The sequence below is a fragment of the Manacus candei genome, unplaced genomic scaffold (genome assembly GCF_025592945.1).
Source record: "Manacus candei isolate 608988 ecotype Guabito, Panama unplaced genomic scaffold, ASM2559294v1 h1tg000094l, whole genome shotgun sequence".
NCBI lineage: Eukaryota > Metazoa > Chordata > Aves > Passeriformes > Pipridae > Manacus > Manacus candei.
The window spans coordinates 2990452-3004377 of record NW_026138142.1 but is presented as its reverse complement, the minus strand read 5'-3'; the positions used below and the strand labels follow the sequence as shown (position 1 = coordinate 3004377).

Below are 13926 nucleotides of genomic sequence, written 5' to 3'. Positions count from 1 at the left end.
AAGGTATCCCCTGAGCCTCTTCTTCTCCAAGCTAAGCAACCCCAGCTCCCTCAGCCTCTCCTCATAGGATTTGTGCTCAAGACCCTCTACCAGCTCCTTGCCTGTCTCTGGACCTGCTCTAGCACCTCGATGTCTTTCTTCTTGTGAGGGGCCCAGAAGTGCACACAGTACTGGAGGTGCCTCACCAGTGCCGAGTACAGGGGCAGAATCACTTCCCTGGTCCTGCTGCCACACTGTTCCTGATACAAGCCAGTGGATGTCATTGGCTGTCTTGCCCACCTGGGCACACCTGGCTCATGTTCAGTTACTGTCAACCAGCACTCCCGGGTCCTTCCCCACTGGGCAGCTTCCCAACCACTCTTCCCCCAGCCTGCTCCAGACCCTTCCCCAGCTTTGATGCCCTTCTCTGGACCTGCTCCAGCACCTCAGTGTCCTTCCCGAATTGAACTGGACCCAGGGCTGGGAGTGTGGCCTCGCCAGTGCCGAGCACAGGGCACAGCAGTCCCGCTACCCTCCCGTTGCTGCCCCAAGCCCGGTCCCGGCCGCGCACCCCGAGGGCGGGCGGGCAGAGCCCGGCGGGGGCGGGAGGAGGGAGGCGGGGCGAGCCGGGAAGCGAAAGTGCCGGGAAGGGGAAGTTCGGGGAGCGGCACGGCCATGGCCAAGGCCCCGGCGGAGCCCGGGCCCGGCTCCGAGCCCGGCTCCAGCCCCGTCCCGCTGGACCTGCACGCCGTGCCCCTGGTAGCGCTCAACTACGGCGTCCGCCGCCGCCTCGGGCTCTACCTCAACCCGCGGGCGGCCGCGGCCGCCGACTGGACGGCGCTGGCGGAGGCGCTGGGATGCGGCTTCCTGGAGATCCGGCGGCTGGAGGGGCTGCCCGACCCCACGGCCGCGCTGCTGGAGGAGTGGCCGGGGCGCTGCCCCGGCGGTGCCACCGTGGGGCAGCTCCTGGACGTGCTGCGGCGCTTGGGTCGCGATGATGTGCTGATGGACCTGTCCGGCAGCGTGGGTGAGGAGCCCGGGACGGGAGAGCGCCGGGGAGGGGACGGGGAGAGCGAGACAGACGGGGACGGCCCCGGGAATCCCGGCGCTGGTGGGGCAGTGGGACCGAGCCTGCCCCCGGTGCTGCTTCCGTGATGCCTCGTAGGGAGGGGATGCTGCTCCTGCCGGTCTTTGCTGTTCCTGCTGGTCTTTCTTTGCTGCTCCTGCCCGTCTTTGCTGCTCTGACCGGGGAGGTGATGTTAAGAAACAAATTTCACTCAATTCACGCGATTTTTAAAGAAAAGCCCTTTCCGGGCTGTGGAGTGACATCCTCGGTGTTTTCACGAGGGCCGCGGGGATGCTCCGAGGGCTGGACCATCTCGGCTATGGAGACAGGATGGGAGCTGGGGATTTTCAGCCTGCAGGGAGACCTCAGAGCCCCTTCCAGTACCTAGAGGGGGCTTATAAAAAAGAGGAGGAGAGAGGGACTTCTTGCATGAATGGATAGTGGTAGGATAAGGGGGAATGGTTTTAAACTAAAACAGAAGAGATTTAGATTAGATATTAGGATTTTAGATCAAATATTAAGAAGAAAATCTTCCCTGTGTGAGTCATGAGGCACTGGCACACAGAGTTGCCCAGAGAAGCTGGAAGTGTTCAAGGCCACATTGGATGAGGCTCTGAGCAACCTGGGATTGTGGAAGGTGTCCCTGCCCACAGCAGAGGGCTTGGAATGAGATGATCTTTAAGAGCCCTTCCAACCCAAACCATTCTGGGATTCACAGGAGCCTCATGTAGCTTCCAAGAGATAAGTGCAAAGGGACCTGAAGCCCCGTCTTTTCCCAAACCTTCAGTAATAAAGTTTCTGTGTGTCAAAGGATGCTTTGGGCCAGGTCAGCCAGGAGACAGCTTGCACTGACACCAGACAGTGTGAAAATTATAATGTGTGGATATAGTGTGATAGGAAGGTATTTACTGGGGGAGGTGAGGGATGTGTGGAACTGGATGATGTCGGGGGAAAAAGTTTCCATGCAAACTGAAAAAATTGGGGCGGGTCAGTGAGAAGTATAAGGCCCTTGTGCTGTTTTGATAACCTTTTCTTTATAGGCTCTTCGTACTCTTTGCGATCAGGGAAATTTGGAGGGAAGCCAGCTGTTATCAGAAGGGGAATTTTTTTGCCAAAGGACTTCCAAAGCCAGAGACTCCTGTGTTGTACAATAGCATTTACTGGGTTAATGATGAGGAAGTAATAAATCTCACTTCCTGTTACTCACAGAGATAAAGGAAGATGTAGAAATCCATCACTGTAGAGAGCCTGACCAAGAAGTGGTGGAGGACTTCCCTTTGCTCCTGTGGTTCTTCCTGGTTAAGAACACAGTCTAAAGACCAGGTTTTGGGAAAGACAAAAGCATCAGTGTGCTTTGTGATCCTCTGATCAGAGTTTCCTAACAAATTAGGGGAGGCTTCCAGCTGTGCAAGAGAGCTGGGGCTTCACAAAAACGTTGAGATCACCCAGGGTGGCTCTGGCCCTGAGCTCAGGATTTGGCCCAGTGGAAGGAATTGTGGTAGATAGGCTTTGCCAGCGCCAGAATAGACTTCAGCAGAAGGAGTGGGAGGAACCTGGGGTGCAGGAAAGTCACAAGTTTTGCCCAGAGTTAGGTCACACTGATAAGAGGAGACAGATAAATTATTGGGAAAAAGACCCACTAAAGGCTGTTCAACACAAAAATCCTGTCTCTGGCTCAGGAAATTCCTTACCTCTAAATCGTCCAAAAGATAGGTTATAATAGATTGTAGATTATACCTAAAAGATTAATTATTTTAGGGAAATATCTCTGTAAGCTTATTTTATTCTTATGCTCCCCCCTAGACATCTGGTTTTGTGCAGTGCTTGAGATAGGATGGTGCTTGAGGCAGATGGACCCTCAGTCTGACCAATTAGCCATTCCTCTCTGCTGTCATTTTTGAGTGAGGGCTGCACTGAGGGCCTGTGACCTTGTGCTGGTGCTCAGAGCTCTTGCAGAAGTTGGAGGTATTTACTCATAAGAGGAAAGGAAATGGACAGTTTCGTGCGCTCTTGTGCACAGTGTTTCCTGGTGCCAGGGGCATCTTTGTCTGCACAGTTGGGACTCCTGCAGTGGGGTCCAGCTCAGGATCAGGAGACATCAGTGTTGATGTCCCAGCAGCTCTGCCCTAACTGTGATCTTCCTCAGCAGCTTATTTCACTGTACAATCATCTTTAGGTGCCTGAAGCTCTTTGCTTCAAAAGGTTTGTGCTCTTTCCTGCTGAAACTCAATGATTTTTGTTTCTGCCCTGACCTGTTATAAAAGTGCTGCTTTCCTGACTGACAGTTACTTGATCTGTTTTCTCTGTCTCTTCATCATGCTACTCATTTTGCTCCTTAGGTTTCATGTTTTTATTCTTTTGTTCCAATACTTCAGGCTTTTCTTTGACTATTCAAGGAACGTAAAGCCCGGTTAGGTACTGGGTGGAGTGGGACAGCTTAGCTTGGAGGAGTTTCTTGCTACTTGGTTTTGTTGTGTAGCATCCCTTATCTTTACAGTCCCAAAGTCATCCCTGATCTTTGTTCACTCTCATTAATATGTACAATCAGGTGCTGTTTCCAGCTGGGGACCTGATCCATCCCAAATCAGTGAATGCCTTTTGTCCCTACAGCCTCATGGGACCTCTTGGTAGCTGCAATGCCATAGGGCCCCCAGTTTGCACTTAAAATAAACCTGTGATTGCTGAACCCATTGGCAAATTCAGAGTGGCTTCAATCATGATTTCAAAGACACTGACTTACCTGACAGGCCTCAGGTGGGGCCTGAATTTGAGTTTAGTGAGGGAAGACTTGAAATCTGAACCTTCTGGCTGGTAAGGAGTGTGGCTGGTTCTTCCCCCTGCAGGACTGGGGAGGCAGGGGGGAGGAGAAAGGCAGATTGGGAATGCCTCAGCCTCAGGAAAAGCCCTGATCAGATCTGAGCCTTATTAGAGTGGAGATAATCCAGTCACAAGATGCAAAGCTGAGACAGAAGCAGGGGATGGAGCCTCAGGATGGGCCTCCTGCAGACCTGCTCATGCTGATCAGGGATCCTCTACTCTGCTGTTGCACCACGAGCTCTGCAACTGTGCCAGCCAAACCCTCTGAGTGATCAGGAGTTTCCTGATTAATACTTCTTGAGGTTTTTGTTTTAATCTTAAGCAAAGGCAAAGGCTCTAGAGAGTTTTATCTTTCTCTTAATTCCTGGTTTCAAATCTCCTTTTACTTTCAGTTCTTCTGTAATCGCAGAGTAGAAGAGGCTGCAGGGTTTCTTTTTGCTTCTCCAAAGATTTAACATTTAGGTTTATCATTTATTTTTAAACCAAGTCTGTTCATAGTAGATCTGTGTCTGTCACTGTCCTGATTGGGAAGTTCACAGCAGCGACTGTGACAGGGCTTTGCCCTTCAGTTACCCCAAAGTGGGGTACACACCCACTCTGCCTTGGATAAGAGGATCCCCTGTAGGTGTTGCACAACATAAAAGCTGTTTCAAGGGCTCCTTAAAATTTTAGTGTCCTCCTGTGTGTGCTGAGTGTAGATGCTCATTGCCACCTGCAGTTGTCGTGGCTGACAAAGGCCAAGGGTGTGAATCAGCTCGTGTGTGTCTGCAGAGAGTTGCTAAAGAGGTTGGAAAAGACCTCCAAGATGATTGAGCCCAACCATTAACCCAGCACTGCCAAGGCCACCCCACCTCTAAACCATGTTCCCAAGTGGCACATCTACACATCTTTTAAATACCTCCAGGGTTGGCAATTCCACCACTTCCCTGGGCAGCCTGTTCCAATGCCTGACCACCCTTTCAGTGAAGAATTTTTCCCTAATATCCAATCTAAACCTCCCCTGGCACAACTTGAGGCCATTTCCTCTTGTCCTGTGGTCTGTTATTTGGGAGAAGACATTGACACTGTGAAGACTTTTACTTGAGAATCCTCCCCAACTATTTGTGATTTTTACATTCTCCAAAATGCAGAACAATGAGAGCAGGCAGCAGATTTGGGAGCTGCTCTGTGCCTGATGCCTGCTGTTAAAGGTATACTGGGATACACTAGAACCAAGGGTAATAGGAGGAGATTGGTTTAAAACAAGTAAAAGGAAGTATTTCCTTAGACAGCAAGAGTGATCTTCAGGAATTAATTGCTAGAGGAGGTAGTGGAGGCATCATCAAGAGGTTCAGAAAGGGGTAAGAGAAATTCTACATACCAAAAAAACCAGAGAGGGTGTTTCCCTCTAATATCCCTGATCCATGAAATAGCTATTCCTTTTTTAATGAACACCAGCAGTGTAACCCCACATCACAGGAGCCTCTTGCCTTGGTTATGTGTTTTTGCAGAGGAGGACTGCAGGAAGTACTTGCAGAGGAAGCAGGAGCAGGCCAACCAGCCTCTTCAAGTGCCAGCAGTAGACAGCAGCGTGCCAAAGACCTCGGAGCTGATGGGCATCACCATCAGGGATGATCCGTACGGTAAGTGCCCATGGTTCCATTGCTGGAAGGCCTCATGCCTCATGTGGGAATGGCCTTCAGCTGTAGCAGATCCCCTTGAGAAGTGCAGAAAACCTGTTTGCTTTCATTCCTCCTGTGACTTTCAATAACCCAGGCCGGAATCCTTTACCTGGTAGTCACGGGGCATTTTCATTTTTCCTGTTTCCTAGAGCAGAGAGGAAAAGCAACCCTGGGGAATGCCATACCCGGGAACAGGATGGCACAGAGACACTGGACATGTATAGGGAGGAGACTTCCCAGAAACATGTCCCTTAGCCCAGCCTGGCACAGAGCAGCTGCTGAAAGCTCAGGGGGTTGGAGTCCAGGGGGAGGAACGTCAGAGCTGATTTCCCTGCTCTGCCTTTGGCAGGTGGAACCACCTTGAGTGAAAAGGAAGCGGGTTTGAAGTAGGACTGGGTGTGAAGTGGGCAGAGAGAGGAAATGCAGTTCTCTGTGTGTGTGTGTGTGTGTGTTGCTGGGCTGTGTGTGCAGCTCTGCCTGGGCAGCCACGTGCATGTGCCACCACGTGCAGCCCTGCATGTGCAGCCATGTGTGTGCACACGTGTGTGTGCTGGCCAGCCTGACCCCCTTTGGGGTGGGGACATCATTAACCCTCCCCAAATGTCCACAGACCAGTGTGCTGGTGTTTGTACACGGCAGCTCTGGCTGATGTGACCCCCAGGTTAGCGCCGTGCCCCTCCAGCAGCACCCTCAGTTCAACTGACCTGGCAGACTTTCCCCTTCTGCTTCACTGGATGCATCTTGGGCTGGATCTGCCTGCTGGGTTGATACTTTCCTCAGCAGCTTTTAGAGTCTCTGACCTATTTTTTCACTGTGATAGGCTTTAACTGGCATAAAAAATTGAAAATATCTGTAGTGACATTGATATGGAAAAAAGAAATAACACGGTGGGAAGATATCCAGCAGTATTAAGGTGCTTAATTATGAGAGACATTGCCCTTAAAATGCAGCAGTTTACTATTTGGATAACTGCTAAATAAACAAGAGCTGCCAGCCATTAGTGTAATTGGAAAACAGGCCCATTTACTTAGGATACGACTTCAGGTACCCAGGTCTGACATCTTAGCCATAAAAGTGGCAGGTTCCAGATTTCAAGATTGACCCTGTAGCTCCATGGACAGTGTATGGCAGGACATTGCTGGATGAAGGGCCTGCAGGAAGGTTTTGGCTGGGAAGTTTGGATCTCTGTGAGCTGAACTAGAGAACGAGGACCTGGAGCCAGGAGGATATTTTAGATGTCTAACCCCCAGTGAAATCCCAGAGCACTGGGTCTCTGAGTTGCATCCTCTGGGGTATTCTGCTCCCTCCAGCTCTTCACAGACTCTCTCCCGTTTGTCTTCCTGTGGTTGGATGTTATTACCTCCACAGATTTTGCCTGTCTGCATCTCAGCTGCCCTTCCCTGAGCACTGCCAGCCAGTGTGGGCGTGTGTGAACAGCCTGGCTGGTGGAAGCATCGGGGCACAGACGTGTTTTACCTCCTGCCAGCCCTGTTAGGGACAGGAGTCTGGGCTGAAGGGCAGCTGGTCTAATAAAATGTTAAATTACCTTCACAAGTTTGGCCAGAGCTTGTCTGTCAGAGCTCGTGATTCCGAGTCAAAGTCTGTGGGAGCTCGTGAAAGCTCACTAGAGGAGTGAACTTCATTTCTAGCAGGAGATGACAGCTACATTTTTAATGGTTTCAGGGAGCGGAACAGAGATATTTGATGCCTTCATCTGCTACTGTCAGAAAGACCTGCAGTTTGTCCAGGAGATGATCAGGGAGCTGGAGCAAACAGAGTTCAAACTGAAGCTCTGTGTATTTGATCGGGATGTCTTGCCAGGAACTTGTGTGTGGTCCATCAGTGGAGAACTTATAGAGAGGAGGTAAGTGAGCCGTGGCTGTTGGGGCCAGCTGGGTGTAATGGAACATTACAGTCAGTTTACCCTGATGTCTGTGGTGTGGTGCCAGTGAAACGGCAAAAATCCACAAGACTGTCTTTATGGGGTTTGTTTTATGCTCTTGGCTCAAGACTGGAGCATTCCCCAACATGTTGATACATTGTGTTCACCAGGGAGGGTGCTGCTTAGTGATGCTGCTTATGTTTGATCACTTTTCTTGGCCTTATTTGTCATATGTAGACAGAGGACCACATGAAGGTTTCACAGACAATCTGGACTTTGCTGTTTCCTCATTTTTTGGTACATGAGTGTTACCTGTAATCAGGTTTTTGTGTGTAACGTCGCTATCTGTCTGTCAGTCATTCCTGCTCTGCAGCTAATTCCTGCTGGAACACAGCTGCCAGGTCCTTCTCCACCACAGCAATTCAGAGCAGTACGTGCTTCTATCCATGAGATCAAGAACCATCTCCTCTGACATTTTATCTTTTTTTCCCCTGACTCTTCATCTCCAGGTGTCGGAGGATGGTGGTTGTCATTTCAGATGATTACCTGGAAAGCGATGAATGTGATTTCCAGACCAAATTTGCTCTTAGTCTTTCCCCAGGTAAGGTATCACAAATACTCCCATTTACAATTGCACATTATTATTTTCAGTGCAGTGACACCTGAAGCATCTGAGGTCAGTGGGCTCTGTACCATTGGAACTAACTGGCTTCATACTTTGGTTGTGCAGGCAGGGACCTGGGCTCGGTCCCTTGCCCTGCTGTTGACCTTCCACATGACTGTGAGCGAGGAGCTGCCTGTGCTGCACTGCTCCAGCTGTCAGTGGGATAATGCTGCCTGCTCTGGAGATGTCAGAGCCGCATGTCAGGCCTGTGAAGGGCTTTGAGATCCATACAGGGAAATTTGCTACTAAAGAGAAAAGTACTACAGTAAATTTAGGGTGTGAGTAAATGCTGGAAATAGGGTATCAGGTAATGGACATGCAGATTTCAAGGCCAGACTGGATGGGGCTCTGAGCAACCTGGTCTAGTGGAAGGTGGGATCTCGGGGAGGTGGAACTAGATGATCTTTAAGCTCTCTCGCAACCCAAACCATTCCATGATTCTATGATTTTTGTAGAGATCTTTGAGTGTTGCGGATAGGTTAAATAAAATATGGAATGAGTGTTCAATTTAGGTTGGAAAATTTTTTGCGTATTTTGTTCTGAATTGAAAAGCCACCAATTTACTTCTGTCAGGTTTGTTCTGATTGCTCTTCTCTAACCTCTAGTTATTCTACACTTGTTTATGTTGCTGGGGAGTAAGTGCAGCCCAGCCTAATAATATGGATGATATCTAATATCAGGAGGAGTGTCTGCACCTCAACCTTCTTTTCTAGATAAGGCATCTGACATAGTATTATAAATGACATGCCAGGGGTTAGACTGGAAGCCAGTGGCAGAGCTGGGAATTAGCTGCATCTTCCTTGACACAACAATTTCCTATGATGGCAGTAATCCACTGAACATCCCCAGCACGTTGCATCAGCCCCCAGTCATCAAGATTTGTAGCAAAGTCCTTTTAGTTCTTCACCAGTTTCTTGTGGGCATCACACCTTCCATTAGAACGGGAGAAGTTCCATCTGAATAGAATGACTCTGTCAGTAAAAATGTGTGTAAATACATTTTACACACAGAACTGTAGAACTGGAGAACTCATGGATTCACCTATTTGTGCAGGGTGTAACTAATGCACAGAAGGGTTTGGTGGCAGGTTCTGGGAGCTCCATGGATTACTCCAGCATCTGCTGCAGTTATGAAATATTGGTTATTTGCCTTATCCAGGTCTCAGTGACATCAGGTGCACTGAGCAGCACAGTGCAGGTGATGGCAGGAGTCCTGTGGAGAACTGCAAGGGGAGGAGTTCCTCTGCACAAGATCTGCTCCTTTTAAGCAGCAGCAGGCACAGGGAGAGGTTCTCATCTCCTGGTGCCTCCAAACCAGCAGTTCATGTTAGCAGGGGGATTCCTTGCAGCCCCTTGGCTGGGAAACATCTGCAACCTGAGCAAATCAGGATTCGAAACTTGCTCTGCAGGGTGAGAGCTGGTTGCAGTGTAATGAGAGCATAATCAGGAGCAAACCTGGATCTGGTGATGTGTGTGCCGTGGTGGGGAGGAAATGGATTTGGGTCCAGCTGTGGCTGTGTGTAACCTCTGCCTGTGTGACCTGTCTTCCAGGTGCTCGTAGCAAACGGCTGATCCCAGTCAAGTACAAATCCATGAAGAACGAGTTTCCAAGTATCTTACGGTTCATCACCATCTGTGATTACACCAACCCTTGCACCAAAAAATGGTTCTGGACGAGACTGGCAAAATCCCTCATGTTGCCATAACGCAAAGTCCCGAGAGCTGGGTGCTCTTGTAACCTGCCCTGGATGTGCCTTTGGACTGGGGGGGGTTGTTCACACAGGGTCTTCCACCACTTCAGAACCTGGATACTTGCAATCCGTGCTTGGGAACAAAGAACTTTCTCTAGCACTTCTTCATAACTCTGAGGGGAAGTAGAGCAACTGTGTGGGTGTTCTGGGTTAAGTCAGTGAGCAGCAGCATCCAGCATTTGTGCAGTCAGCACTTTCAATACTGGAAATACATATTTAAAGACCGAGTGTCTGATACAGGAAGGCTCTGTTGTCAGCATGAACAAGGCCTCAGTGCCTCAAACTGCAGGCTTTGTCAAACAAGCATTTCCTATTGTTTTAAAAGCTACAGTAAAATCTGGGGTTGGTGGGATTGTACCATACTGGTCATGTCTGTCTCTGTTCAGGTCACATTTAATTCTGTGATCTTATACCAACATTTTATATTCCTAGATATTATTAAATCTTTACAATAGAGCCTTCAGTCTTAAAATACATATTTTCAGTGACAGTCCTTACTACACAAAGCAGGGGCTGCTGCTGCTCATTGACTTGACCAGGAACCAAGCTGTGCACCTCAGTGGGTCCAGATCTTAAATTCTTTCACCTTTAAAAGCCTTCCAAAACCCAGCAGCTTTTGGGATACCTCAAAGGCACGGGGGTAAATATTGAATAGTGTATTAAACTGAAAATTGGGCTGTTTAAAATATAAAGGCAAATGTTACATTAACAGAAAGAGCCTATTTTAATTAACTGCCACAATAATTACTGTGTTTCTGTGACTAAGGCTTGGAGCAATGTTGAGACTGTTCTTGTTAGACTTGGCCTTGAATCCTGCACAATGACTGGTAGATCTCATCAGTGCTCCAGGGTGGGGGTCAGGAGTTCTGCCCAAATGAGTGTTTTAAAGCCACGGTATATTAAACAGATTTACAGTAAATATTTACTTTTTAAATTGGGGAAGAGAGGAATTTTGCTTATGTATCTGCAGTTGCTTGAACTCTGCCCCTTTGTTCATTCCTTCAGCCACTGACTCATGTTGATTTTACAGCTTAATGTTTTACTAGTTTACATTTTTAAGGTTACATCTGAGTGTAATTTTTAGGTTTTTTTAATTTTAGATTTGTTTTAAAGCATTACTGGGGCTGAGGCACAGACAGAAACGTGCCCCTGCTTCTCCCCCACCCACCCTGTCAGTGAATGATCCTATCACCAGGGATGCTGCTGCTGGTTCCTCCTGGCTGGCAGCAGCAGCCCTTGACCTGAGCGTGGGGAAGCTCCTTCATGCACATCACGTTTGCATCAGGAACCATTTTTAGATAAACCCACGAGCTGGATGTTTTTTCCTGCAAAAATAACTGCTGCCATCGTGCCAAGGTGACATTTGCACCTTTCTGTCTTGCTGGAACAAGTGAGAAGTCTGCGGGCACTGAAGGAGGAAAGTTAAGCTGATGAGGGGGGTTCTAAATAGTTTGTCTTCATGTCCTGTTGCCCTCGGGCCTCTCCTGCAGAAGTGGAGACAGCTGCTTGCCTCGGGCTTTCTGCATAATCGTTAAATGTTAATTGTAGGAGAGTTTCAGGAGGCTGCTTGATCCCCGGGCGCTCCGGGGGCTCGGTGAATTCTCATACTCTGGAGTGCCTATAAACATCAATTATGGGTCATTACTCGCAGGACCAAACCAGATCCCGCCTGCCTGGAGAGCTGGAAGGGCTCTGGTGGCTGGTTCGGGGAGGAGCTGAGGCAGAGGAGCTGTGGACGCTAGAGGGAGGCCATGGCCCGTGCTGGCTCCCTGAGAGGGATCTGCGGGGTGGGATGGGGAGAGACGGCCGGGATGGGCCAGCGGGGCACTGACCCCTTGTCCGGGATGCAGAAAACAGGAGTGGGTTCTCTTCCTCTGCCCCCCGCCCCCTCTTTTGGGGAGGCTGTACCAAAAGCAGCGAGAATTTTGGCAGCTTGAACCCGGTGTGGTGTCTCCTGCCTGAGTCCTGGTGGGTGGTTTGGGACCTGGCGTGTTGCAAATGAGTGAAAAATAACAGCAGGAAAAATAATGAAGTTGGTAATAGATGATTTGGTGATCACCTGACAGGGAAAATGTTGGTTCTGGAAGATAAAAGCAAAAATAGGAGCTGAATTTCTAAACCTTCTGAATTCCAGTAGGTAAATGCCATATTCCAGTTACTGGTGAAAGATGTTGGGATCTTGTTACCACCCTACTCATGGTGCCCTGGCCCTTTTTTTCTGCCTGGCTCAGACACCAGACAAGTCTTATTGCTGTGGGACTGTTGCTTTATTTCAAGCAGTTAAAATTTGTCTCACTGGCTAAAATAATCATTTTGGAGTAAAGTGAGGTAACAGCCCTAAAACATAAAATATGCTTTAAATATGTGTCCTCTTCTATGTAAACCCCAGAGTTTATGCACTTCTGACACTTTCATATCAGCCTTGTCATGATAACTTCAAGTGTGACATGAATGATACAAAATGTAGACGTTGTGGCAATTGGGGTTCTCCTTCCCTCTTTCACGCTCAGTGGAAGGTCAAAATTTTTGAACGCCTTTAAGAAAGGGATTTCTAAAATTGTGATGTTACTTTTTTTCCTACTTTGTCCCCCATTGAAATTGTCCTAGTTGGATCTGTTAGTACCAAATCATTTATTTTTATATACAGACTTATATATTTATATTACTTTCTATTCTGGTACAAATCTGTGGCAAAGCATCCATGTTTATAGCCATTCTGAAAATAGTCAGTGATTCTGTGGGTTTTCTCCTCAAAGGAACAAAGTTTTGCTACTTGTGAAAACATTTAAAAATAAAGAATGGAAATCCAGCAGACTGAATCTCCTTCTTGGGCATCAGAGAATAAAATTGGGTCTCAAGATGAAGTGTAAGTGATGAATGATACGGGATAGTTATGTATTTTTTTCATATTTTGGCTAAATAACTTCAACTTTGGCTAAATAACTCCATAACAGGGAGGTTTTGGCTGTGCTGGGACAGGGGGAGGTAGAGTTGTGTCATTCCAGGAGGAAAATTATCAAGGAATTGTACTTCATTGTACGTGTGGTTCCTCTCCAGGCTGCGTTTTTGGCTTTGTGGTCTGTGTCTGTCACTGTCCTGGATCTGCTTCAGTTCTGGTACCCAGGAGGCTGGAGGGGATGGAGCCAGGATTCCCCTGGGATTTTGGGCCATTAACTCCTGCTCTGCACCCTTTCTGGAGGCCCTGGCAGGGACATATTGCAGTGCAGGGATCCAGGGGATCCTGCCAGCTTTATTTCCTCTGGCTCGGAGTCAGTCCAAGCCAGGGAAATAACTTACAAACCCAGCAGCTGTCAGGCCAAGGCCCTGCTACTGGAAAAGACCAAGGATCACTGAATCACGGAAGTGTTGGTTGGAAGGAATTCCTGGAGGTCAGGGACGAGCTGCTCTCCACAACAGGAGGGGCCATGCACTAATCCACTTGCAGGACCACATTCCCTACAAAGCATATGAAGTCTTGTCTCTGCTATGGCTGCTATGAGTGAACATATGGACAGTGATATGGAAACCATCCCTGGATATATTCTAGATAGAAACTGCTGGCAAGAGCAGCCTGCTGGGAGAATCCCACTCCTGGAAATGCTGGCATCCCATCACTTCCAGTGTGGCTTTACACCACTGCCCTGTTCCATTGGGAGAAGTTAATGACTCTTGCCTGTATTTGAGCATGAGTGCAGCTCTGAGTCAGGTGGGGTCAGGGGGTCCTGCTGCAGCAGCTCTTTTCCAGCTCTCATTCCTCTCGTGCCAAAGAAATATTCCCAGTACTCAGTTTCTCTTTGGTGCAGGAATGTTGGTGCCATTTCCTTGTTTACTGGAAGACATTGTTCACCTGGTGAAACTCAGTAACCACTGCAGGGTCTTCTCAGCCCCAGGGATGGAGGGTGAGAGGTCAAGTACTGACCTCAAAGGATCAAATTCCATCCTTCATTAACACTGACATGAAAACAGTTGTGTTACCATGATGGAGGCACTGCTTGGTCCAGAGGGCACATTTACAGGAATAAAATTAGCATAGGGAAGAAAGTGTAATTGTGCACAAAAAATGGCTCAAAAATGTTGTTTGAGCATCCTGGAAACATATTTTAATAA

The 13926-nt window shown here is 48.4% G+C and overlaps 1 protein-coding gene across 1 annotated transcript; it reads left to right on the top strand.

Moving 5' to 3' along the window:
- Positions 1-614: 614 nt before the first annotated feature.
- MYD88 (MYD88 innate immune signal transduction adaptor) lies at positions 615-12621 on the top strand. Its single transcript, XM_051768412.1, has 5 exons — positions 615-1006; positions 5353-5484; positions 7207-7387; positions 7915-8006; positions 9620-12621. The coding sequence occupies exons 1-5, from the start codon at positions 655-657 to the stop codon at positions 9772-9774; spliced, it is 912 nt and encodes a 303-aa protein (XP_051624372.1). The 5' UTR covers positions 615-654; the 3' UTR covers positions 9775-12621.
- Positions 12622-13926: the final 1305 nt, after the last annotated feature.

What these genes read in the sequence shown, in the direction of transcription:
- MYD88 (XM_051768412.1), top strand. Translation starts at nt 655, where the DNA reads ATGGCCAAGGCCCCGGCGGAGCCCGGGCCCGGCTCCGAGCCCGGCTCC. An exon ending in GGACCTGTCCGGCAGCGTGG is followed by an intron (nt 1,007 to 5,352) that starts GTGAGGAGCCCG and finishes GTGTTTTTGCAG; the next exon opens with AGGAGGACTGCAGGAAGTAC. An exon ending in TGCTCTTAGTCTTTCCCCAG is followed by an intron (nt 8,007 to 9,619) that starts GTAAGGTATCAC and finishes CCTGTCTTCCAG; the next exon opens with GTGCTCGTAGCAAACGGCTG.